This window comes from Colletotrichum chrysophilum, assembly GCF_026319265.1.
Source record: "Colletotrichum chrysophilum strain AFK26 chromosome Unknown scaffold_33, whole genome shotgun sequence".
In the NCBI taxonomy this organism is placed as follows: domain Eukaryota; kingdom Fungi; phylum Ascomycota; class Sordariomycetes; order Glomerellales; family Glomerellaceae; genus Colletotrichum; species Colletotrichum chrysophilum.
In genome coordinates this window covers 162,493-188,529 of record NW_026517320.1, presented here as the reverse complement: position 1 = coordinate 188,529, position 26,037 = coordinate 162,493, and the positions used below count along the sequence as shown (strand labels likewise).

General features: G+C 55.1%; 4 protein-coding genes across 4 annotated transcripts; 3 read left to right on the top strand and 1 right to left on the bottom strand.

Annotated features, from left to right (window-relative positions):
• Window positions 1–4,296: 4,296 nt before the first annotated feature.
• Window positions 4,297–6,684, top strand: COL26b_005112 (uncharacterized protein; the record flags this gene model as incomplete). The annotated part of the gene is made up of 1 exon (XM_053177968.1): window positions 4,297–6,684. The coding sequence occupies one exon, from the start codon at window positions 4,297–4,299 to the stop codon at window positions 6,682–6,684; it is 2,388 nt and encodes a 795-aa protein (XP_053038088.1).
• Window positions 6,685–10,607: 3,923 nt separating this feature from the next.
• On the top strand, window positions 10,608–11,320 carry COL26b_005111 (uncharacterized protein; the record flags this gene model as incomplete). The annotated part of the gene is made up of 2 exons (XM_053177967.1): window positions 10,608–10,660; window positions 10,681–11,320. The coding sequence occupies 2 exons, from the start codon at window positions 10,608–10,610 to the stop codon at window positions 11,318–11,320; spliced, it is 693 nt and encodes a 230-aa protein (XP_053038087.1).
• A 2,338-nt stretch (window positions 11,321–13,658) lies between these two features.
• COL26b_005110 (uncharacterized protein) lies at window positions 13,659–17,076 on the bottom strand (the record flags this gene model as incomplete). The annotated part of the gene is made up of 2 exons (XM_053177966.1): window positions 13,659–16,769; window positions 16,849–17,076. 2 exons carry the CDS (start codon window positions 17,074–17,076, stop codon window positions 13,659–13,661), a joined length of 3,339 nt encoding a protein of 1,112 aa, XP_053038086.1.
• A 1,096-nt stretch (window positions 17,077–18,172) lies between these two features.
• COL26b_005109 (uncharacterized protein) lies at window positions 18,173–20,294 on the top strand (the record flags this gene model as incomplete). Its single annotated transcript, XM_053177965.1, has 3 exons — window positions 18,173–18,673; window positions 18,773–20,206; window positions 20,259–20,294. 3 exons carry the CDS (start codon window positions 18,173–18,175, stop codon window positions 20,292–20,294), a joined length of 1,971 nt encoding a protein of 656 aa, XP_053038085.1.
• Between the last annotated feature and the right edge of the window lie 5,743 nt (window positions 20,295–26,037).

Sequence of the window (26,037 nt, the reverse complement as noted above, 5' to 3'; positions counted from 1 at the left end):
ACGTGTGGAGAGGACCAAGGGGGGCGGCAGGACCGCGGTGAAGGTTGGAGGGGGTGGCGGTGGTGAGCAATTGGCTGACGAAGGTCCGTTTGACGTGGTGGTTCCTGCAAGAAGGGCGGTACTGTGAGTCCTCATGCCGCCTGTGCTTCTCGTTTCTTGTATCCGCATGCGCGTAAAGGTACTGTGCAGGAGGAGGAGGAGTAGGGATGCTTGTCCAAGGGGAGTGCGTGACTGCGTAGGTGCTGCGTGCTGCGTGCTGCGTGCTGTGTTACCCGTATTGCTGGTGGTGATTATGCGCAACCGCGCAATCCAGTGCCGTCACTGCAAGAGCGCCAAGGTCCAACAGACGCAAGCCAGGTGACGAGTCAAGGTCCTGCAGGTCCACGTCCGTCCTGCGTCTCTTCTAACGTCCCGTCATTTGCTTCGCATCCAATGTCGTTGCTCAGGGAGAGGAGCCAGAGCCAGAATGCGAGCGAGGGGTTGACCCTACGAACGGCCACGGCGGCAAACGAAGGCTGCAAAGACGACCGCCCAGATATTGGGGTCTGTCAAGATGTAACCAACCCTGTTAAGGTGGACAGCATATTGGACGTCATTCGACCGGATCCAGACCAGCAGACCGGTCGATGGGTACGGCTAAACCTCTAGAGTGTTATGCCAATGGTGCCATGCTACCTTGACACCTTGCTTGGTCAGACTTGGTTGGATTCCTTTCCCAAGGGGTTGGCGTCGCAGTGTTGTTGGGCTGGGACGACAAGCGAAAGAGAATGCGCCCGCTGGCGGTCCCGATCCATGTCGATCACGGAGGTCGGGTGACTGAAGATGGACTGGAGTGACCGACCGAGCGGACGAGAACGCCGAGATGCACCGGATGTAATCAATCAGGGCCGGGGGTTTTGAGATTTCCCACGACGGCCGGGTTGTCCTTGGCCTGGTCTCCCTTGTTGTGTTTGCGTGAGTCTTCACTTTGATGGGGTCGGCCGCCGCCCCCACGGTAAGCGATGCGATGTGCATGCTTCCAGAGGTCCGCAGTGGGCTCGTGTGTGTTTCGTTGTCTGCTTTTTTCTTGCTCTCTCGCTCGCATTTTGGCGATAACCTCCACAGATGGCCCACGGACCACGCGATTGATATCGCAGGGTTGCGGAAAAGGGAAGGGCGTAGATGGTGTGGTGTGATTGGTCAATTTCCGGAATTGAACGGTGGCTCAATCGTCGCCGGTGGCCAGCTCAAAGTTGCAGTGCTGCATGGCATGGGCAGCAGGCCGGGAGATTGGATCAAAGGGGGTCCATCCAGTGTCGAACCCAGCCTGCGGTGAGTGTCTCTGCAACTGCTGTCACTGCAACATTTGGACGAGACTGCCCATTGCAACCCTGATGAGGGCCCGCGGAGGAGGCTGAGGGGACCTGAGACCCTCAGCCCAAGGTCCCAAGGTCCCAAGCATGAAGCACTGCAGGACCAAGCATTTGAGGGGCCCGCTGGTTGGTGCTGGGGGCGGAGGGGATTGGGGGACGAAAGAGCGGAATCGGATTTGGGAGAAAGAGGCGAGAGAGACAGACCCGGGTTGGCGGAGAAGGAAACGATCCAGTGGGATGTCATGGATCAGGCTGGGCGGGTGGAGCACATGCGGAAGTCTAGGACACTGGGAACGGGGTTCAGCAGTCTTCAGTCCTGAGAAGAGAAAGGGACTTTGGTTCTGATGGGCTGATGGTGACCGGGGTAAGCGAGCGAGGCCAATTTGAGCTTCATTAGTCCCCATTGGAGAAAGTACCGTGCATGAGGCCGTCTCCTCTTGGGCTCCTCTTTTTGCAAGACAGCAAGACGATCTCTCGCCTGTCTCTCTCTCGGAAACAGTCACCAGTGACAGAGACACAGGGCCTCAGCCACAACCGGTGCAACAGAAGGGAGATGCAGGTGCAGCAGAAAGCCCAGCCGTGTTTGCTGTGCGGTGGTATGCCTCGCAGGATGGACGCCAGCCGTGCTAAGCTTTTGCTGTGCTTCACCCGCAATTGTGCATTCTGTCATGCTATGCCGTGTCATTTGAGACGATGATGATGTAGTGCGGCGTGCGAAAACAGCATCTGTCCTCACCAACCCCTGCACAGGACTCATGTCGATCGGTATGGACGGTGTGATGGGCTTATTGAGGCCATCGTGGCAGGACTCTTGAGCTGCAACTACTCGAGGCCTCAATGTCAGAGTTTTGCTGCTAATCTGCCAACCTGCCAATCTGCTGCCACAGCGGACGTTGAAACACAACCCGTCCCATTGCGACACTTTGGCCTCAGTTGCGCCCATTCGCCGTTGGTGTTGGCCATCTCATTCTCCAGGTTCAGGGTCGAGGGTCGTCGGCCGATGGCGCCATACTCTGAATGGCAATTCGTACTGCTGCGAACCTGTGCGGTCCGTTTGTTACTGGGCTGGACCCGGCCCCCCGGCTGGCTGCTCTCGCTCTCTTTCTTTCCACCTGGTTTCCACATGCCATGCCTGCCCCGTCGAGACCCATCAAACAAATTGAAAGCATGGCGGGAGCCGGGGGAGCGAAAAGGCAGCCGTCAAACCGGTGCGCCGTCCCGGAATGCGTTCGTGATGGCTTGCGTCGACCGTTGGGGGGTGTTTGAGCATTCAGCGGCCAGAGAATTCGGCTGCCTTTTGGGGTTGATGCGCGTCCAACGTTTTAGCTCAGCAGCACGGCACACACGCGACCTCACCAACGCGCAATACAGTGAGTGTACGGATACTTCGAATGGACAAACAGCAACAGAAACGGACTCGGACCCAGGGAGAGAGGAGGTTGTCTTGTCTTGCTTGTTTGCCGCTGACAACAGCCAGCACCATCGGTCCCGATGCTGGAGCAGACAGCACCGCAGTGTGTGGGCTGCGGATACCATCACCATCATCATCACCGGTATGAAATGGAGCTATTATTGAAACCTCCCTGTCCTCTCAGCCGTGACGCCGTTACATTGAGCGCGATTCTCAAAATGTCGTCGGTGCTAATCCAGCACTCTAATGCTTAATTCCGGGGCTGTGCTCACGTCGCTCTTTCTCATCTGCTCCACTGTAGCCCAGTTTAGTCCGACGGCTGCAGCGCGACGGTGACCCTAACAGCGGGCCCTGCACTCGCTGCCCTGGAGCTGTTTGGGTCCCAGGTCGCGTCTTGTACCCGACGGCGGGCGTCTTGACGAGGAATTGGGGCAGAAGGGTCCTGGGTATCTCCCCAAACCGCCATTCTCGCTCTTTTCCCTCAGCGACCCTCCAGCCCATGCACTCAGTAAACCCAGTAAATCCAGTAGCGTACCAACCCAGCGATACATCACTCTCGACGCCCCCCTGCGGACGAACAGGGGTCTGATCCTCCTCAGTCCGCAAAGCCCAGACTCCGCCTCCACTAACCGCCCGCGACGCCGTCTGATTGGCCCAGCTGCTCCAGGCAGCAGCCTTCGCCCCGGGCGCTCCTAGGTCCGCTCACGTCGTTCACGTCGCTTCTGCTTTTCTAATCAACCTCCTCGACGACCTTCGAGCCAAACCGCCAAATCTCACGCTTCTCCCGCCTCCATCCCACCCCCGTCCACGTCTTCGTCCTCGCCGTCCTTTCTTCGACCGAATCCTTCTCCTCGTCCTCAACCATCTCTTCTTCCCCCCCCCCCCCTCCCTCAGTCTCGCACACCTCCGTCCTCAACTTTCAGGACTCGACATCCGCCCGCACCTGTCCCACTGAGGCCGCCACATCCAGTCCGCAGTTGGCACTTCCCCCACCATCTCTACTCGTCCGCCGCTTCTCCCGGACACTTTCCCAATAACAACCTGCACATCTGCCCTCTTCTCCCTCGTCTCTCTCGCCGACGCGTAGTCCCGCAGAGACGAACGAACCGCTCCTACCCCGTGTCTCGCATCCAGCACTCTGCAGACCGGACCCCAAAATCAGGCAGACTGATTTCGGCCTCGACTTAAATCGTCTCTCCTGCATCCTCAGACTTCCCGTCGCCGACATACCATCATCTCCCGCACCAGCTGTTATCACACATTGTAAGACTAGGACCTCTCCTTTCTTCTACTTCGTCCACACGTTCCCCGTCTCAAACATCTGCCGCCACATTGTCACATTGGCCAATCCTAAAACCTTGGGGACGATTGGCTCCAAGAGTTAGGACTATCCTGCCTCTGGCGTACCGGCGTTGTCCTGGTCGTGACTCACACCCCGTGTCCCGTTCAGCCCTACAACTCGAATGAACCCATAAGATATCTAACACTCTCCTTGTTGACAGAGTTCTGGACACCCGTGTCATTACCGTCACCATGTCCGTCTCCGTCAACCCTCGACGAAGGACTCCGGTGACTCGCCCGGAGTCTCCTGCCGGCCTTAGCCTTAAGACCAACATGACCCTTCGCAAGGGTGCTACCTTCCACTCTCCCACCAGCCCTACCTCTTCAACAGACGATGCCTTGGCCTCCCCTCCTAGCCTTCGACGCTCCCAGACAAACCTGGACGACGTCGTTGATGCCCACTGCCGTCGCGCCGCGTTGATGATCGACGACATTGAGAACTCTCTCTCCAACATCACCATCGTCTCGCCCAAGGCCAGGTCCTTCCGTGACGACAGCCTTCCCGTTCCCAGAGGCTTCCTCAACCTTCCCGTTGTCGACCCCGCCATGGCCAAGGAGAAGTCAAAGGAAGCGGAACGCCGCATTCTGCGTCCTAGAACCCGCCGCTCCTCGAGACATCATGAATCAGACAGCGGACTCGGCACCTCTGTCGCTCCTACCACCGAGACAGAGCCTGCGACCACCGCATCAAAGAAGGCCTCTGCCATTACTAGGTCCGCTGCTGCCACCTCTTCATCCACCAAGGAGAACCTTCGCGGCCTCAGCCAAAAGGCTGCCAACCGCATCACAGAGCACATTCTGCGCCCTCTTCGGGCCAAGCCTGCCCTGAAGGACTTTGAGCCCATTGTTCTCGATGTTCCTAGACTCATTAGAGATAAGGAGATCATCTGTCTGAGAGATCTCGAAAAGACTTTGATTTTCATGGCACCGGTAAGTCAAGCACTGACTGATACTGGTCTTTGGGGAAATACTTATCGATTGTTGATGAAGGGGAGGTCCAAGACTGCCGCCTTGTACCTCGACTTCTGCCTGACGTCGATCCGCTGCATTCAAGCCACCGTGGAATACCTCAGCGACCGAGAACAGACTCGACCCAACGACCGACCTTACACTAACGGGTATTTTATCGATCTTGTCGAACAGCTTCACCAGTACGCAGGCCAACTCGCTGCCGCCAAGGAAAAGGGAGACGTTGAGATCTCGTATGGTAACCCCGCTCCGGGATTATTTGCCCCTGCTAACGCGACAGACAGCACCGACGAAATCAAGCTTTACGGTGGCATCACCGAGAACGGACGCCCTGCTGAGCTCGTCCGCGTTCGTAAGGACGGTAAGGCCATCTCCATGGCTACTGGTCTGGAGGTCGACCTGGACGACTCCGCACCCATCAAGATGAAGCGCTCCATGAGCCAGCAGCTGGAGGACGAGGAGGAGATCATGCGCTCCATGGCCCGCCGCAAGAAGAACGCCAGCCCCGAGGAGCTCGCCCCCAAGAAGTGCCGCGAGCCTGGCTGCAACAAGGAGTTCAAGCGCCCATGCGACTTGACCAAGCACGAGAAGACTCACTCGCGTCCTTGGAAGTGCCCTGTTCCCACCTGCAAGTACCACGAGTACGGCTGGCCGACTGAGAAGGAGATGGACCGCCACCACAACGACAAGCACTCTTCGGCTCCTCCCATGTACGAGTGCTTGTACAAGCCTTGCCCTTACAAGTCGAAGCGCGAGTCCAACTGTAAGCAGCACATGGAGAAGGCTCATGGCTGGACCTACGTCCGCACCAAGACCAATGGCAAGAAGGACAGCAAGGCCGGCAGCGTAACCCACGCCACTCCCCAGCTTCACCACATGCCTACCCCCTCCACCAGCAGTGCTGCCACTCCTCCTCCGCCAATGGACCAGGCCCAGCACTTCAACTTCAACGACCCCATGCTTCCCCTGCACCCCATCGGTCCCGTTGGCGACTTCGCTTCCCACATTGACGGCATGGAATTCCCCTCGTACATTTCCGATGAAGAGTTTGAGCAGGTCATAGGCGTCCAGCAGCCGTTCGACAACCAAGTGGACCTCGAGATGTCCCTGTCCCCGTCCGACCACAATACTCCCAACACCGACATCTCTCTTGGCCCGTACTCGTACCAAGACGGTCCGGAGTTTATTGTGGAAGACGACATCTACGCTGCGCATGCTTCGCTTCCCACTCCTGACCGCGCCGTGTTTGCCGACAAGCAGATGAACATGGCTTTCCCCATCTACCAGCCTGTACCCGCCTGCCAGCCGCAGATGATGCCGGCTCAGCCCGCTCCTCACATCTCCCCCATCGGCCAGGGCAATGCTATGCTCTTCACACCTAACTCGCTGGCTGAGGTCGACGAGAGCTTCGATGACAACTTTGGCAACGCCGGTGACAACTTCTGCGGCAACGACTTTCAGTTGTTCCCGTCCAACAATGCTACTAAGGCCTTCGAGCCTCTGTTTGGCGAGGTACCGAGCGCCGGTCTGGGTTACTCCCAAAATTCCCAAGACCCCTTCCAGTCACTAGACTGGAATAACATCGACTACACAAACTTCCCGAGCCAGTAAACGGTCTTGAGCGGAGTGTGCGATGAATACGGTGACAGCTCTTTTGAGCTGCAAGTGTGACAAAAACTTCTTGGTGTTGGACAGGTTTATGATTTCATGACTGGATACGGATTGAGCCATTTGTATTGGCTCGAGGATGTCGGATGTTCGACTTGTCCTCTTTGGCGCGCTTTTGTACAATTGGTTTGGCAAAAAAACCCTGCTTGCTCTAGGATTTATCTCTTTCCTCATTTTTAATGGTATGAGATTGACGATAGAGGATGTGTATGGCACGAGATGTGGTGACTTGGGGCCAACAGAACGAAAGGTCTCCGCTAGTCAGCCCATGGGTGTGAGGAAGCAGATCTCTAAACATATCGCTTTGAAATTTGATATGGCAAGTTCTGAGAAAACCAAAAAAAAAAAAAGCTATTCTGTCTATCTGGCGTCCGTTGAGCAATGCCGTGACGTGGGATGCTGTGTCAAATGTTGACCAAGTATCCACTGAAGGACTGTTTGCTCTGGATATCACGGACGGAATGAAAGAAAAGGGGGCCCAGAGGCCCAGATGGAGCGGACACGGCTCCGGCAGAGAGTCGAAAGTCTCCGCGGGATTAAGGGTGGAGGCGTATGACGTCTGGGGCGGCGAGTGTGAGTCTCACGGCGACGGATCGGGCTTGACGGGGGATTGGGTCTCAGGTTCCGGCTCTTCCTACGATGAAGGGATCTGCGGGCTGGGATACGAGGGAGCCGGCGCGTAATCAATTTCGTTGGCAAATAGGGGCCAAGGGAAGGTAGATTGCACCGTAACTTTAGGGTGGAAAAGGGTAGATAGGTAGATTTAGGAATCTCAAAGAGCCAGTAGTTATATCTCCCTTCTCAGAGCGCAGCATTACCGACACAGCTCGCCCTGGCACCTGATCGCCGCACCGCTCTGCTTGACCCTGTGTATCTAAGGGCATGGGGTTGTGCAAACGTATACATGCATACCTAGATCTTTCTTCCTTTCTGAGTTTTCTTCTTCGCAGTTTGCCGCCTGGAGGCGCACCTTGTTGACTGCCGTATGACTCTAATGCATACCTAGATACCTAGATACCCTATAACGCGAATCTCGGCGCGTCGGCATCACTAATATCCAGCTGGAGTTCACGCGTCTTGATTCGTTCTAGAAGTGGAGTCTTTATTCTCAACTACCTACCTACCCCTTCCATACAGTCCCTGAATGTTTGTAAGCGTGGTACTTAGGCCCCATGATTGCATATGAGATGCTGGGGTGTTTTAACAAACTACATATCCCCCTGGCTCAATTTCATGGGGGCTTTGCTTTTTCGGGCTGGTATTTGCTTATACAAACTTTCAGGGACTGTATTGTACACTTTCCACATCGTATTGTTTGTGCGATAGAAGAAGGCCTGTTTCACCCGCCACATCCCTCTCTCAACACCCGTTTATCGTTATTAACTTCTCAACCGCGTGTTTTGCCGATCGAATTACTTCCGCCCCCTTCATCCCGTGGCCCTCACGCCGTCTTTAGCTATCTGTAGCATCATCATCAAGTGTCCGCCATCTAGCTTGATACTTGCCTCACCCAACTCAATATACCTTACCTAGGTCCACCTCGCCTTACAGGTATCTCCTAGACACACACACACAGACACACACACACACACACACACACACACACACACACACACAAAAGGGGTCCCTGCATTACTCGTAGCCCGCTATCCAGTCTTCCCCCTCCTACCTCCTACCTCCTATCTCCTACCTCTCTGTTGTGAGACCAACAGAAGAAGCATGTCTCCCGAGTCACGCCCCAATAATATACACCATCCAAGCCAGGCCCTGCGCGCTACTGCCCAAGCCGCGTGTGACGCACTCCCCCTAAATGACGGAGAAAACAGCCAGAAGCTCCCAAGCAGGCAAGACCCTCGGCCAGCCCAGCTCTTCAGCTCAACACTCTCATCCCTGCCCAATTCCATCGCCACATCGAAGCCCAGGACGCCAGACATAGCCCCACCAGCAGCCAAGGAAAATGCGCAGGAGAGGTCACAAACGCCACCATCCTATACCAGGTCCTCCCCTATAACCATCTTCATCCCAGCCAGCGATATAACGATGAACCTTCCCTAGGGCATCTTCAAGTCCATACAGGCGGAAACCTACAATCAAATCCTCCACCTCCCCATATCAAGTAGTATAGGTTTCGCGAAGCTTCACCTCCAGACCGAAGAAGGTAGCAGGCTAGTCAAGCCGCCACTCAACGTCGCCAACCCCCCAGCGCATGTCCAGACGTATACCTTCTACCCGTCAAGAACCCCCAGTATGTCCATCCTCAACATGCCGAAGCCTAACACCCAGACGCAGGAGGCCGTCGTCATCAAGACGAGCCCACGTCGCAGCGCCTCACCCCAACCAAGGGCGCCGTCCATACAGGCCGACATGGCTGATTCCTTCTCCCATCAGCCCTTACCTAACACCATCACATCCTACTTCGCTAGCATATACAATCAGGCGGGGGTCACAGGCGACAGCTAGCTGACCAACCCAGCCCTCATCGCCAATTCCAAAGACGGGGTAGCCACAATCATCACCTCCCCAGCGCCATTCAGTTATCCCAGCATATACCTGCAGCGCTCATCCTCCGCTACATTTGATATTATTTTCCGCAGAGGGCCCAAGGTCTAGCTTATCGTCAAACGCACATCCAGCCGAAGGCTTGAGGACTGCGTAAGGGCTATCCTATCCCAGCCGTCACAGGGAGGGGGAAAGGACAGGGCGAGCAGCAGCAGCAGCAGCAACAACAACAGCAACCCACGCGTGGAACCCCCCCCCCCGCCACACCTTGCTCGCAGTTCTTCCTCCACAATAAGATCTTCATCACAAAAGCCATGCTCAACCAGTAGGATGTGACGTATTATGTTTTCAGCTGCATCGAGGGAGATACCGTCGTTATGCCCCCGGGCACCTACTTCCAGGTTTTCAACGCCAGACCCTGCCTCTCCCAGCTTATCACCATCCCTTCAGCCCCCACATCAGACGCAAGCAGCCCATATACAGGCAACCTCCATCCCTATAGCAATACCTGCGAGACCCTCCAACCGCCCGGGAGCACGTAGCCTGACGATTCAGCCGCCAACACTGTTAGCAACAAAGTTACCTCCTCAGACTGCAACCCAGCCTCAGGTCCCAGCCGGAGGAAGCTACCCAAGAGTCGGACCATAGACCACCAGGACATCATGGGTAGCTCGGGACCAAGCGCGGGGGGGCCGGCAGATATCCCTCTCATAAAGCGCAGCCTCCAGAAAGCCATGCCCCCTTCCCCGCTATCTTCAGGTGACAACGCCGCAGAAGGCTCCACACTCAGCAGGCGACCAGCCCTACCATCATCATTATCATCATCATCATCATCGCAGCCCCTCGCCCAACATCAACTCCATAGTACATCCACAAGCAACAGGGCATCTACGCTCAGGCATGAAAGACATCTAAACGGGAAGACGTCAACAGGCAAACAAGCCCAGGCCACCAATCCTACAGACAATAACAACACACTAGCCAGCACCAGCCAAGCCCACACCGCGGCCCAACATGCCAGCAAGCAGACGTGCCCAGCACATAACCCAATCCTAGTCTCACCGCAGACAAACACACACCCACAGAACCCGCCAGCCGCACCACAAAATAGGCCCCACAACAGGTATAGCAAGAGCCACGCTAGGGATGTTGCTAGTAGCGACAAGACAGACGACACAGATAATACAGACCATAAAAATGATGATGAGGATGTGAAGGACCTCAACTGCAACATCTCCCGCGACGACACCCCAGATAGCCTCGCAGAGATATCCGCAGAAGATTACTCAGGAAGCCAGGACGACGCCAATAATCAGAAACCCCGCTCCAGCGAGGCCAGGCCGCATACGTCCAGGTCAGCCCCTTCCATGGACAAGGTCGAGGCCATTGTGAAGTCCCTCGTCACCCGCAGCGTTAAACAGTGCGTGGCCCTCTTACAAGCCTGGCGGGCCGCCTCAACAAGCTCAACGCTCCACCTCCCGCCATACAAGAACCACATCGTTCTCTACCACAACACCCAGCAGCCAAATACCACGAGGCCCTCGCCAGGTACCAGACAAGGCTCGCCCACATCCAGCTAAGCAGGCGCTTCAAGAAGCCAGGACCCAACAGCGCCGCCATATACCAAAGCCGCAGCGACATCCAGAGCCTCACCTACAAGGTGCTCAGCATCAACCCCTCTTCCGCTAATACCAAACCGAGGGCGTATTATCTGCAAAAGGCTGATATCAGCCGTTACCTCTATACTAGCCGCATCTTAAACATAGTCTCCAGCAACAGTCTTAATTTCCTCCCCGCCCTCCCCCCCAGCAAGCTCGGCCTCACCTTGTCAGACTCACAGGACCTAGCTCGCCAGCTTATCAGCCTCACATCTGAGGAGGCCGAGGACGACAGAAGTAGCGCCGTCAAGCAGCTGGCCGCCTTCAGCCAGTTGTTCGCAAGAGTCATCCAAGGCGAACAGGCAGATCCCCTCTTCAGGCTCAACGTCAAGTCCATCACCCACCTCGCATCAATAGCAGAGGCGCCCCAGCCGCCAAGACCTCCTATATCTGGCCCTGAGCGTATCGCCACGCACGCATAGGGACTGGGAGACAAGCTTCGGGTGTCCATCGGCAGGCTTGCCGGCCCCAGGCAAGACGTCTCCCTCCCGCGCGTAGGCGGCTGCGCCATCTACACCCACCGCCGCAGCCCTAACCCGCTGCAGTGGCGCAAATATGCCTTCCAACAGCACATAGACCTTCCGCACCCCTATATCCATATCTCCTACACGGAGACTCCAGCGTCAATAATGCCGAAGCTGCAGGCCGTCCATCACCCTAACGTTCCCATACTAAGGCCTTTAGGAAGCACCTCTTCACCCACCACCAATCCTAATCAGGTTAGCATCACAGCAGGAGACATTATAAGCATCATCCCTAGCGAGCTTATCCTAGATAGCTCCTCTGCCGCCTCCAAGTTCACGCCCGCCAGTCGCTAGGGCGACATTAGGGACGAGGTACGGGTAGCACCCAGCGTAGCCCTTCGCATCGACAAGGCCAACCCCTTCCTTCAGATGCTAATAGCGCCATCCTCCAGTGCCCAGTCCTCTGAGCTAGAAGCCAAGGTCTTATCTATCAGTGCTATAAGCCTACTGGTTTTAGTTGCAGTGTCTGATATTAAAAATGGCGATACCCTCTGTCTGAGATGAACGATTAACAGCGACAGCTGCAACTTTAACCTTGCCTCACCTACATACATGTTCTTGTTTGCCCCATGTGTCCCCCCCCCCCCCCCCCCCCCCTTTTTTTTTTTTTTTTTTCTTTAAAAAAATAAAAAATAACACATCCTTCCCCTTTCCCTTTCTCTTTCCCTTTAATTACACTAAGGAATGATGATGAATAATGAAGGCCCTTCATACCTTAGTGTAGACTTAAGCGTGCTTTCTTTGGGCCTTTTCCTGGTTTTTGGTGACTGTATTCCGTTGTTAGACCGTTTGGTGTCTTGTACTAAGGTAGTCCCTATGCTCCCGTCGTCCATGTGAGACGGGTTCGGCGGGGATAACCGTTCTGTCCCGCTTCCCCCGTCGGCTTACCTAACTTTCTGAGGTGTCACTCAGTGAAGCTCCTGTGGGGTATCTACACCCAGCTGTCGCCGGACCGCCGCCCTTTCGCCTAATTCCTGAGGTCTCCATGCCCCACCCACCGCAAGGTGCCGTCAGCTCCAAAAAGCGCGTCGGCAAAATCTCTTCGCCTTTCCTTCCTCCCAACTTCCATCTACCACCACCCCAAAAGCGTATCGTCAACGCCGCCGCGTCGCAGCACGAACGTCGCACATCGAAGCTTCACGGATTCAAACTCATTCTTTTTGAATCCGTCGCTGAGAGGTAAGCCAACTCATTTTTCCTCACGTCACAAAATCACGCGTGTGTGCTTCACGCACGCGCAACGACCAACATATGATGAATTCGCATCACCCGTATCTCAATAGGAAGAGCCGTCTGAGACGCCCCGGAGCATTGCAAGGGCCTTCGGGAACGGGGGGAGGAGGGGGAGAGCGCGGGAGAGCGAGATGTGGGAGGAAAGGGAAGTCGGGGGAGGGGGGGAGAGGGCGAGTGTCGTGTTTTTCCCGGTCGCGGATCTCTGCAGCCAGCCCCTGCACTTTGCGTGCCGGCACCGAACGGTCTACCGATGGACGCGCAACTTTACCTCTGTGGGGAACGCGCCTCGAACGCCTGCTTGACATTCTCTCCTGCTTCTGGCATGGATTGTTCGTGCAAGCGTTATGGGCGGCGGGGTGTGGACCTTTATGCAGACATTAAGGGCTGGCGTTGGAGGTTGGACTCTGGATGGTGGAAGATGCTTAACAGCGCTTACATCGATGGTGTTCGGCGGGAGCGAGGCGGGGAAATGTTGTGGTTTGGTTCGTTGGCTGGGGACGGCGCTTGTCTTTTTCTTCTTTTCCTTGCTTTCTGGGACATTCTGCGTTTTTCTCTTCTGTTTTTCTCTCTCTTCTTTTCCCTCCGGAGGTCTGCTCCCTTCGGCTTCGCTTTCCTGTTGACATCCTATCTGTCTGGACACCATGGCTGCGGGAAGTTTGCACCGTCATGTGCCATCTCGTACGTCGTCGGGGTAGGGGCGCGGGGAGGTGGGGTGGGGATGTAGTGCTTTTAAATTGGGTTTCTGACATTGGTCTTATTTTCCGCTTGGAAAGATTGAAGATTGATCTGGGTTTGGAACTTTGCTGACTAGACCTACAGGTGCGCGTTCTAGCTTCGAGGTTGGTGTTGGGGGACGAAGGTTGATGCGGGGAGGTAGAACAATGAAATGTGTTCATTCAGTCATGCAATTCGTTCTCTGGTGATGCTATGTACGATCGTGCCATGTTTTCACCTGCCAGATATTACTCGTGTCTATTTAACAATACATGCCTGCCCCCAGGGCTTACTCGTCACTATCACTGTCAAATACCGGGCGCCTTCTCTGCTGCCGGCCTCCCACCTGTCTCTGCGGCATATCATCTGGCTCGGAATCGAGCCGCGCCCTGCTTGTCGACGGCCGCTTCGTGCTGCTAAGCAGATCGTCGTCATCATCCAGCAGCGAGTCCACCGACTCCTGCGTGGGCGGAAATTGAGTCGGCACGTAAAACGGCTTTGATGTCTCTGTCCGCGTTGGAGAATCGGGGGTTGCAGTTTGGCTCGATGGTGGATTGGATGACGTCGGTCGCACACTGGACATGGGATGGTCGTCCGAGACAACGAAATCCACCAAGTCAGCTCCATCGTCCGAACCGTCCGTATCCATCGCGTCGCTGTCCCGCAAGCAGTCATCGCCGAGTTCATCGCTGTTGATGCCACCTCGGGTTTTCTTGGTGGCTTTCTTGCCGCGCTTCTTGGCCGCTGGCTTTGGGCGGCGTCGCGGAGGGGATTCTTCCTCCTCCATGTCGTTGAGGCCATCGTCTATGAGGGCAGAGGCGGCCATGAATGACCTAGGTTTCACTGCACCGGTAGATACGCGTTTCTTGGGGCGGGACTGCTCGACTACATCGTCGTCGTCGGAGAATTCTATCACGGATCTCGTGGCTGGGGGACCCTCGTCCTCCGTATCGCTTGCAAAAGGCGGCACCGGGATGCTTTTGTATCGGCTGGTATCTTTCTCCCCATAAGGTTTCGTGTACCGGCTCGCAGTATCCTGCTGCTGAGAAAGCTTCTTGCAGAGCTTGACAAACTTCTTGGTCCTTACGCCATGTTGAACCCTCTCGACTGGTCGAAGTCGTCGCTGAAGCAGCGGGTACGACGTCAAGTTCGGCATCTCAATCTCTTCGATCTTCGTAGTGCTTGCTGGCAGAGAACGGTATATCCTATCCAGTTCAGCTAGTTGAGTATCGGTCAAAACGACAGAGTTCAAAGATGGTACGTCCTCAACAAAGTCTGCCTCCCTTGGCTCCGGCTGCTTCGGTGGACGACCCCTTTTAGCCCCTGCGGTTGGCTTGCCAAAATCTGATGCTTTTGTGAATCCAAGCTCGACGCCGTCCGGAAGATGGAATTTCTTGGGCGGCTTCTTCTTGGCTGGCTGCCTTCGCTTCTTCGGCTCAGGCAGCGCCGGGTTCTGGGTGTTCTCAATGGGTATCTCAATGTGTTGCATGACAACTTCTGGACGAATGTCTCGAGGGACGATCCGGGCTGATAAATCATGACGGAAATTGAACTTGCTTCCATCGCTGATAATCTTTTGCATTTCTGCATAGTTGTCCTTGGATCTGGCAAATGCCTCTTCCTCTTTCCCCCGCATGAGGAGCAGGATGATATTTCCCGCTCGCTTTCGTCCGGTTCGACCCATTCGTTGCAGCATGCGGATAGGCGAGGAGGATGCATCGTAGCAGACAATCAGGTCGACTTGACCAATGTCTAGACCTTCCTCACCAATGGATGTTGCCACTAGTACATTGTACTTGCCGTCCTTGAACTTCTCAATCGTCTCAATCTGTTCGGCTTGCTTCATACCTGCTGACCTTTTGGAATCTGCCTGGCCAACAAAGACTGTGGCCTTGATGAGTGGCTTGTGACGATTCAGTACCTGGACAATATCCTCGGCGCTGTCTCTGTACTCGCTGAATACGATGACGCGAGTTGCTGAATTCCCACCATTGTCCATGAAGTGGTTCAGAATTCGGTCTTGGAGTTCAGTTAGCTTCGGATGACTCGCAAATCCATCAATCCGAAGCCACTTCTCCATGTTCGACATCATTTCTTGGAAATGCTCGCTTTCCAAAATTTGCTTCTTGTATTTTGATCCTTTTGCCCCCTTTTCCTCAACCTCACTTCTGAACTCATTGAGGTTCTCGTAGAACGGCCTCACTCCGTGAAAGTTCAGTAGTTTGATCGTGTGCGCGAGGCTTTGAAGAATGGAGAAGACAGACCGCATCATGCCTTGCAGCCCCGGGCTGGCTCGTCGCCCGACATTTGCAAACCAATCCTTCTGTTGTTGCATCAAGCCATATGCCGTGATGGACATTGGGTCTCGTCCGTAGTAAATGTTTTGTTGCGTGAGCTTGTCCATGAGGGGTTTCAGGGCTTTAGTAAACAGGTCCTTGATCTCGCACATCTCGTCGGACGGGTCAAGCAAAACCTGCTCAACATTCCTTTGGTGTACGTATTGACGAATATCGATGGACTCCTCCGTCCGAATCTCAATGTGAGATATGCCGAGATTGTCAATAATCTCTTGCACGGTCTCAACTTTGGAGCCAGGTGTGGCTGTCAAGGCCAAGACACGGAAGTAGGGATTGAAGCGACGCATGAGCTTGACGACCTTGACGTACGCGTACTCGCCCGTTGCACGATGCGCTTCGTCGATAACCAGAAGGACGATCGACTTGGGATCTGCATAACCATGGGACAAATCGTTGGCCAGAGTCTGGGGCGTCATAAAGAACACTCGCTTGGATTGCCACTCATCAACCCTAAGGGCCGGTGCTGTGTCACCTGTTAGAAGCGTCGTTTCGGATCGTGCAATTCCAGCAATGTTGAAACACGCGTCGACTTGCTGGGCCACCAAAGGCTTCGTAGGGGCCACGAAGACGATTTTGACATCTTTGGTCCACCGAAAGTAGTTGAGCATGACGGTTGCAGCGATGAATGTCTTGCCAAGACCAGTGGGAAGGGCAACAAGCGTATTGTTGAAGAGTCCGTTCTTGACAATGCTGAACTGGTAATCTCTCGTGGCTCCAAGGTTGGTGGGATAGAGCCAAGTTTTCATGGCTTCGCGGTCAAGGGCATGATGGGCAGGTGGTTCTTGCGGTTTGTCTCCTCTATAGACTCTACCGAAACCAGGTTGGGCTGCTTGAATTGGAGAGTCATCTGCCACTCGGCCACCGAGTAAAGTTGTCTGGCGGTAAGTTGCTGAATTTGTGCGAGCGAGCCCGTTTACCGTCCTTGGCGCTGGAGCTGCCGGCCTAGATGCAAAAGCAGGCTCTGGCGAGGAAGAAAATGCATCCGAGGGTAAATCATCAAGCTCGTCGCTGGCGGACTTGTTGTTTGTTGCCCTGGAGAAGCCCTGGTCCGCAAGTTAGAACACATAGGGAGATGGAAAAGGCAGCAACAACCGTCCCACCTCGTGAAGATAGATGACTTACAGAAGCTGTGGATTTGGATGCTGCCCTGGAATTATTGCCGTATGACTGGCGTCCTGCATTGACCCGATTGAAAGACGGGACCAGAGCGCTATTGGTTACACTATGGCGGATGTTTGAGGGGTTCTGCGAGACGAGAACCGAGGAACTTGAAGGGCCAGCCTGTGTCTGGCTGAGGGCCTCAAAGAGGTCCTGATCAGCAATATCGTCACCGTAGTCGTCTGAGTCCATAGCGGCTTTTTGTTACTCGCCCAAATGGGCTGATGGATTTGAGGTAGTCGGTCAATCGGTCGTTGTCATGTCAAGATCAGGCGCCGACTTGAAGCTGGCGGTTGAAGCTGGCGGGGTGGCCACTTAGTGCTCCTCCCGATACGTGCATGGAGACGCGTCGTTGACGCGAGCGCATATCTGAGACTTCACATGAATAATCACATGACTTAGAAACTTACATAATCAAGATAAGGTTCCGCGCGCAAGAGCCACCCGGTCGTCAAGCTCCAGACCGGGCATCCATTGTTGTAAGGTGGGACCAGGGACCTTTGCTGACCGAACCGCTAGGCACCTGTACGCGGTGCAGACGCAGCAGCGCCTTTGCTTTCCAATCAGAAATTTTCGTTGCTCAAGGTACACAAATCGCATCGCCCAGGTGCAAACCGCAAGAACAAACCTTTCTGGTGTTACTTGCCTGTGATTCACCACAGACACCTGGGAAGGTCCCGGGAGAGGTGCCTGTTGCCGGAGCATTCTGCTGAGACGTGGTGGCACTAAACCTTTTCCAGAGAGGTCGCATGCGACCTGAGCGTTCCTGCCTGGCGGCCTGCTACCTTGAGTGGTGGGGCTGACTCAAACGTCACCTTGCTCTTCGCGACAGACGAATTTCTTCACCACCTTTACAGCTCTGCATCACTCCTCAAAAGTCGCCCACCACCTTATAAAACAGGGTCTCCTTGGACAGGACCGCAACCGAACTCTTCCTTCAGATTTTCTTTGTCGATTACACGAGCTTCTGCCCTCTAAAAAAAAAAAAGCGTTTTCTACTTCTAACGGTCCACGAGGTCTGCGCCAGGTCCTCCGTCCTTTGTGCTCAGAAGCTTTTCGCGTAACGACCCCGACAACAGACCCTCGCTCAACGACATTGAATCGGCTGCTCTACACCAAAACGATCGCTTCTCTTTCTAATTGAAAGCGCGAAAACATCCATACAACTAGCTCACCCTTATTCGGCGAGTGTTGAGCGTCACCACCTACCCCCACGCCGACCTCAACACCTACATCCACACCAACGCCTACACCTGTCGCATCCCTACTTCCATCCTACCGAAACAAAATGGCGCCCCCTAGAGCACCGAGGGCCATGGCTTCTCAGCCTGCGCGCGAAACTCGCAGCTCTACGACGGGTGCAAAGTCGCGCGGCGGCGGCGGCATCCAAAAGCGAAGAGGCGGCAGGACAGCAACCGATAAGGACGGCGATCTCGACATGGGGAGCAGTGCTGGAGGAAGCGGCCCACGCCGAGCAAACAACAGATCATCTGCGGGTGATTCCAATAACTCGCGACCGCAAAGACCCACAAGATCTGGCGGTCCTCCCACCAAGCCGGGCTCGAAAGTGCATCAAGCCATCGCCCGCCATCTGGACACTGGAGATGGAGCGGATTTGGTATCCAAGAGGAGACCTCAGAGCACAGGTCTCGTTTGGTTGAGTGTTAAGGGTTTGAAAGAAAGCAAGGCCGCGAAGAACGAGGATGGCGGCCTGCGGGACCTACTCACATTCTTGGAACGGAAATCTACGACCCTAGCTGGTCGTCGAAAGACGGTAGTCATCAAGAAGGTATGTTGTTGTGATGATGTGAGGGCTCGAGGGAATTACATAGTTATGCCGAATGGTCCAAACTAATCAAAAAGCCATAAGTCAGCTAACTTTCTATAGTCAAACATAAGAGGGGACATTGTCAATGTTGCAGCAAGCAAAGAGGATGCGGAGGAAATTCTCAAAGTGAACTCTTTCACCTTTGCCGGAACGCCTTTGGAGATCACCGATAGCGAAGGTTCCCTCGCGGAGGCAAATAAGGCTTCGGTTGCGGCTCAAGAGACCAAACAGAAGGTCACCAACATCATGTCCCTCCGCTACGACATCGACAACAAGCTCTTGAGACTCGACGCCCTTAACAAGGACGAGGGACTCATTCAGATGGGCATGTTGGAGTCAAAGGACAGGGCCGAGAAGCTATTCAAGGTCATGATGAGAATTTGCGATGATCTTTTCAAGACGTCGCAAGCCAAGATCGATGCCATCCACAGCATCAGTCTTGCCAACAACGGCATCGACACCGTCATTCAAGTCGAGGACCTGGCAGACACATTCCCCGACCTCATGAACCTGGACCTCAGTGGAAACCAGATTGCAACCATCGATGGCTTGTCAAGGTGGAGGGGAAAGCTTCGCAAGTTGGAGACCCTCTACTTGACTGGGAATCCGCTTCCGCTTGCAGATACCAAGGTCATGGCGGAACTGCTGCAGTTCTTTCCAAAGCTGCATAACATCAACGGCGAGCAACTGACGCCGGAACAAATCAAACAAATCAAGGAAGCGGGACGACCTCAGCCAATCCCTCAACGCGGGCCCGATTTCCGTGACACTAACGGCATCGGCGAGGCTTTCCTCCTGGAATTCTTTGTCGGCTTTGATACCGACAGAACAGGTCTTCTCGCGAAGTACTACGACGACAACAGCCAGTTTTCATACGCCGTCGACACCCACTCACTTCGCGAGCCGAATCTGCCGCCACCGCTACCGTGGGCATCCTACATCAAGCAGTCACGCAACCTGCAGAAGATTACCGGACCGGCTGCCCGAGCTGCCAGACTCTTCACTGGCAGGGAAGCTATTTGGAACGTATGGAACGAACTCCCCGCGTCAAAACACCCAGACATCAAGGCCGACATCAGCAAGTTCATCATGGATTGTCACATGCTACCTGGTCTCGCAGACCCAACCGGACAGCCTGGCGGCGGTGTCGACGGCATGATCATCTGTGTTCATGGCCAGTTCGAGGAGTGCGACAAGGACGGAAAGACGGCACTCAGGAGCTTTTCTCGCACATTTGTTCTCGGACCTGGACGACCCGGCGCGAACCCCATCCGCGTCGTTAGTGACATGTTCAGCCTGAGAGCATTCAATCCCCTTCCCAACGTCTTCGTCGCCGAGAACCAGGCACCTCCAGCCCCGGAACCGCAACAACGCCAAGCCATGATTGCGGAACTATCGAAACAGACGAACATGACTCCCCAGTATTCGGAGATGTGTCTGTCTGACGTTGCATGGGACTTTACAAGGGCTTTGGCAGTCTTCAACGAAAAGAAGGTAAGCGTGCCCGAATCTGGAATATTCGAAAACCCTATCTAACTTCGTTTAGGCCCAACTACCTGCGGAAGCCTTCGCCAGTGTTTAGAGAACGCTGTGCTCGTCTCAGTCCATTCTTCAGTCCTGAATGCGACGGAGGACATGGATGTATTAGGAAAGACGACGATGGGGCTCAAATGCAACGTTGGCCCTTTGGCCCACCCCAGTTGATTATCTATTGAAGGAAGAAGGGACAGGATTTTTACTCCACACAGCGAGGAGGTAAACTACTAAACAGTATTGGGTATGGGTCCTTGCGAAATGCGCAGGACTCGGGAGATCGGAAGATGGGAGGAAACCAAATATTTACTCAAAGCGTGAGGTGGAACAGCGATGACCAAAAAAAAAAAAAAAAAAATCACCACCAGATCGGCTTGGCAAGATTTTGGGATGGTTCCGAAGCGCAATGGTATATATTCTCAAGAGCGGGACGAGAAGAAGGACAGCGTCATAGCGGCAGCGGCGTGTTTTTGGTACTGGAGAGTCGGTGTTAGCATAGCGATGGCGGGCATGGGAGGAAGTGTTCAATTCAAAGTCGTAAAGCGTCCCGCCAGTTCACGGGTTCGGTGAGGAATTTCTCAGCCTACTACCATCGTGAATGTGATTAAACATGACTCATACTGAAACCGAATGGCAGTGAGAGCAAGAATGGAGAGGAGCGTCGTGTGCGCAGACGTTCAGGCGCTAAAGCACATATTTTGATCGCTGAACGGTGACGTTCCTCGGATGGACGGCAGGCTGGCTGAAGATCAGCAGAGACACGTTCATTGTAAGGCTGAAGAGCAGGAGCCATTTCCGCAGGCCAGTGGGCCACGGCTTAGGTCATTATCATGGAGATTGAATTCCAGAGGCACGCGCGGTGTTGCGGGTTGAATGGGTGCGGATGACGCTGGGTGTTTAATGAGGAACTGCGGTTATGGGTGCGTAACGTCCCGTTCTCTGGCATTTTTGGGGGAGGGGGCTTCTCGCGTGGGCTAATCGGATCCGAGAGGATATGTGTGTGACGATGGCGTATGTGATATTGGGTCGAGAGTGATGGCGGCCTTTTCTAGATGTTGTTGCTGGGCGCTTATTGTCTTGTAGATTCTGGGGTTGGGTTGCGGCGCGAAGATGCGTCACATGCGGTTGTGGTCTATTCGATCAGGTACCTACCGTTTGGCAGCAGCCACTAATTTAGTGCCGGCGGGTGCGCAGCAGCGGTGATCTTGTCTGCGACCGTTGTGACTGGCTTGTCTTGTTTCCATGGGAGTGGTGGTGTGGTGGTGTGGTGCGTAGTCAGCAGCGTTGACGACCCGGGATTGGGCGGTTTTGGTGCGTCTTTCTGGCGATTTGGAGATTTCATGCATGGTGCCGGGAGATCCCTTCCCACACCAACCTATTCGTTCTTTATGTTAAATTCTAGCGCTGGCGGCGACGGCGGCGGCGAGTTGGGGACCCCCTTCCTCCAGTGAGAGTTTATTATACTACTCGATTTAGAAAGTGGGATTACCTCAGCCTGGGTCTTTTTGCGCAGGTGATTGTTGAACTGCAGGGGAGCCGGCGGTGTGCTGTGAGATGCAGATGATCGACTCTGTCAGGTCGAATGCATTTGGATGGCCCTGTGCAGATGGAGGAAGTGCGAATCCACATGTCTCGGGTTTTCTTTCCATGTGCTTTACCTTTTGAGAGTAGTGGTGGTGGTTGGTTGGTAGGTACTAGCTTATTGAATCGCGCGCGCGCTGGTCTCTTTTTGATGCGGTCTTGGCTCTTGTCTTGAGTAAAGCTCTATGCCGGGCCACATCAGCCGAGAATCTGTGTGAGCCTGGCTTGACATGGCTGATGGCGGTTCCAGCGGTTTCTCTGGGGATATTAAGCCTTTGTGTGTTTTCTTCTTTCCATGAGGGTGGTGTGGGAAACGGGCGGGCGAGATGTTTGTAGTTGAGACGATTTATGCTCTATGGGTTTGTCGGCAACAGGATTGGATTGCCTGTGGGGGGGGAGCACATGGGAAGAGGTTGAAGGAGGGGAGCGGGGAGCAAGTTCATCGGATATACAAGAAGCACCGTACGATCAGACCGGTTCAGAGTTGCCGGGAGGAAGGGCAGGCCTGCCGTCCCAACGGCCGGTCTTCCTCTGTCAGGCGTTGCCCTGAAGGCTTCTATTTCTTGACACTGACAGACAGGTAAGGGAACGGACGGCTCGGCAGGAAGGGCAGGCGGATTGCAGCTGGCAACAGGCATGTTTTGTATTTCGGGAAGGGGAGGAGGGGGCGATGTTGGCCACCGGAAAGGCTCATCCCTTCTCTCCTTCGGTACCGTTGGAAATTAATGAATGAATGACATTTATGGAGAGTGCCTGCTGCGGTTCTTTTTTTGGGCACGATGATTGGGGGCGGCGGGTTTCCTTGCTCAGCCATATTCCGCGACGCGGCATCGTCGTCAACGGCAAACGGCTAACGGGCCAGGCGCCCCCCCCCCAAGACGATGGAGCGAGGTGAGGGGGGATGCGCCGGGACGATTGTTTGACCGTTGCGGCGAGGCCCTGCTTTGAGGCCTGAAGGATGCAAAATTGCTCCTGGATCGCGGAGACCAGTGTTGAGAGTTGAGAGGGAGCGGCGGCCGGCCCCCCTTCTCCCCATCTCCGTTCCACAGCGGGCAGACGTTCGTTGTATCGCGTACAGTGGAATGGAGAAGAGCGCGGGACGGGTATGACAAGCAGAGAGGGGCCAGAGATCGAGACCATCAGAGGGATGGCATCGGTCACATTCAGAAATTGATATGGATGGGGAGGGGCGCGGGAACGCTTAGGCATTTCTGCTGGTGTCAGTGTCAGGTTGCTGTCTGTTCCTTCGGAGCCGGACTCGATGTCATATTTTTCAAATCGGGTTGTGGCTCCCCCTTCCCGGATCGCGAAGAGGTTTGTGTGTTCTGTTCGGCTTGGATGCTGGAGATGGGAAGAAACGCCTTGGCCCATTGAATGTAGTATTGGCAGATGGATTAGATTTTCGAGATTCGAAAAACAGATAGTCCCGGATCGGAGTTACTCTTTGGTCGACACTCAGACTCAATTGAGAGTAGCATTGGAGCCCGACGCGGTCGAGGCTTCCCAATCATGGCCGTGGCCGGGGAAAGGCTTACATGGCCCCATGTCACCGGCGCCGACCGAGAAGGATTTTGGACATTTCAAGCTGTGGCCATTCTTTTCGTGCGCCTGGTCACTCTCTCACATTTTTCCATGTGCGTATTCTTTTAGAACAAGCTGAGGGAAGCAGGACGAACTGCAACCTGCACTGCAGCACTGCAGTTCAGCTCAGCGGCGCGATCCATCCATGGGGCGAAGAGTTTCTTAAAAAAGGGAATCTGATCGGCCACGGATACTGGGGGCCGAAGAAGAGGGGATCTCGAGCAGGGGCGCCATGCTGAATTGCTGCAGGTTTACGACCTTTTTCGTCGAATTGAGTGATGGCGGCTGCAAGGCAGGCTTCAGGTGAAGTGCGGCGTGCAGCAGCGCGCAGCAGCGAAGCTGTATGCAGCGTGCAGCGTTTAGCGTGCAGGAAGCAGTGGAGGAAGAGCAGCCAGATTCTGGCGTGAGTGGCTCAGGGGCCGGCGGCGATGGACGACGGTTGCTGCAGGGGTTCACTCGTCTAGCGCGTTTCAGCCAGAATGCCATTCGAAAAAACCAAAGTTGCATTCTGAGTGCTGCGTGCTGCGAAGGGAGTACGTACCCCCCGTTCCAGCGCCAAGGGCAGGGGAGAAACGCCCAGCGTTCAGTTGTTTGCTGCGCGTCCCTCCTTCTTTCTCTTGGCATCTTTTGATTCGCGACACACTGGCTGGCTGCTCGCCTCCCTTCCTCCATCCTCAGGAGTCCCTTCGACCAAACCATGGACGACGACGACGATCGAACAACGGACACCACCCCGGCTTCACTGCATTTTTCTGCTGCTTGTTCCAATTTCAGCCGTCAGCACAAATGCAGCCTAGTCAGCATCAACCGGGGCCGAGAAAGCACGCGAACCGACTCCGTACCGCGTGGCCGCAGCTCGCGCTATCCCCCAATCTGAACATTGAGCGACGCAGTCTGTCGCCCATCATCTCGTCCAACACCGGGGCGACAAGCATCATCTTTGATTGGCCTCCCCGATTTGCAAAATTGCGACCTGCTGCTGCCGCTGCTCTCCCGTGCCGGTGTCGCGCTCATCTTCTTTTCTTTCGGATTCTTCCTTTCCCCTCCCCCCTCCTACAGCAGGACCCCCAGGTGTCCCGGCCACGGCCCATTGCGGCGTCCACCGGAAAGCCCTGCGGTACGGGTAACGGATAGTTCAGCGCCCAAGTTTGATGAGCCGTGGTGCAGTATGACGCCAGTCTCTCGCTGCTGGAAGCCTGAAGCCTGTCGCTCACGCCTTCGCTTGAGCTGCCCGGTGTAAGGCCCCCTCCCCCCTCTTGGCCGGTTCCCGCTGCAGGCATCCCGATATTGTTTTATTGAAGGTCGAAGACGGGAAGCGGGCGTCCGTCCGTGGATTCGCTCTTGAGCTGGTCTTGGCCCAATGGCCCTTCGGATCTGGCACTCTCGTCAATCGACTGTTTGCTGGGAGCCTGGGAAGGAGATCGTGGCTTTGGCTTGATTGCTTTCATTACCTCGTGGTCCCACGGCAGCCCGTGACGGCTTCCCTCGAGCATAGCGACGCGAGTAACGCGAACGAGAGCCGGTCACTTCAGCTCAGCAGCCAAAGCCAAGCAAACGCGTGTAATTAATCCCATCTCTGCTTTGGCCAAGCCAATCCACGAGGCAACGGACGGACGGCGGATCTTGCACTATGGATGCCATCAGTGCTGTCAGTCAGCCGTCGTCTGGTGTGATCTGTCCGTCACTTTGGCCGGCTCCCCCCATTCTTTGACTGCAGAGCAAAAGTCTGTCCATGTGCCGTCAGACAACAGACGACCCGGACACGAGCCACGAGAAGCCTCGAGCCTGAGCCTGGAGCATTGGCCGGCACGAGGCCGAAGAAGAAGAAAACGAGTACGCAACGGCGCCTGGCTTACTTTTGCTTGACTTCAACCGGCGCGCGTCTCTCTGGTTGCTTTTACACTTGCGGCTACGACACATCACCATTGGGGCAGCGCACCAGACTGAAGGTAGCATAGACTGCACCAGGGGCCGCGTTGTGATGTTGCGCTTTACGGCTTCAGGCTAGATCACAGGAGGTCCGCCCGTTGTCATCGCCGTGACTGACTGGCTTGACTGCTGGCCGTTCAACGGCTAGCCCGACTGCCACTGGCTGCTGGGCTTCCTGGACACTGACAAGACAGAGTCGTCAACTGGCGTCAAAGCCCCCTTCGACTTCTCTTTTGGATGTGCCCCAATCCAGCAACACGCGAGATTGGAATCGCTGATAGGCCAGAACCCCCCGGCACCCCCTTTTTCAATCTCGTGCTGGACTAGGGTGCAGCCTCAAGGGTAGCTGCTTCTTGGGCCTGTACCTGGCGGCACCGCATTGTCTCACCACCCATCCAAGTATTCTTGGCCCGTCGTCTACTTTGGCGCTCTTCCGGGTGCCCCCTGCTCTGGCCCAATTTGATGGCTCTTGGACCGTCTGATTCGTCAATCACCAATCCAAGCCACCCCGGCAGAGCAACCAGGACGTTCCTGGCGACCCCCAGTCACGATTCCCAGAATCCCTGTCTCGTGTTTCCTCGCCTGCAACTTTGGGCTGTACCTGGTCGACTACTCCCAAGAGAGCGAGAGACCGCAGCAGCCAGAGGCGTGGGCCGCTCTCAAACGAAGTACCACAGCCCACTCTTCCTTTCGCCTCTCCT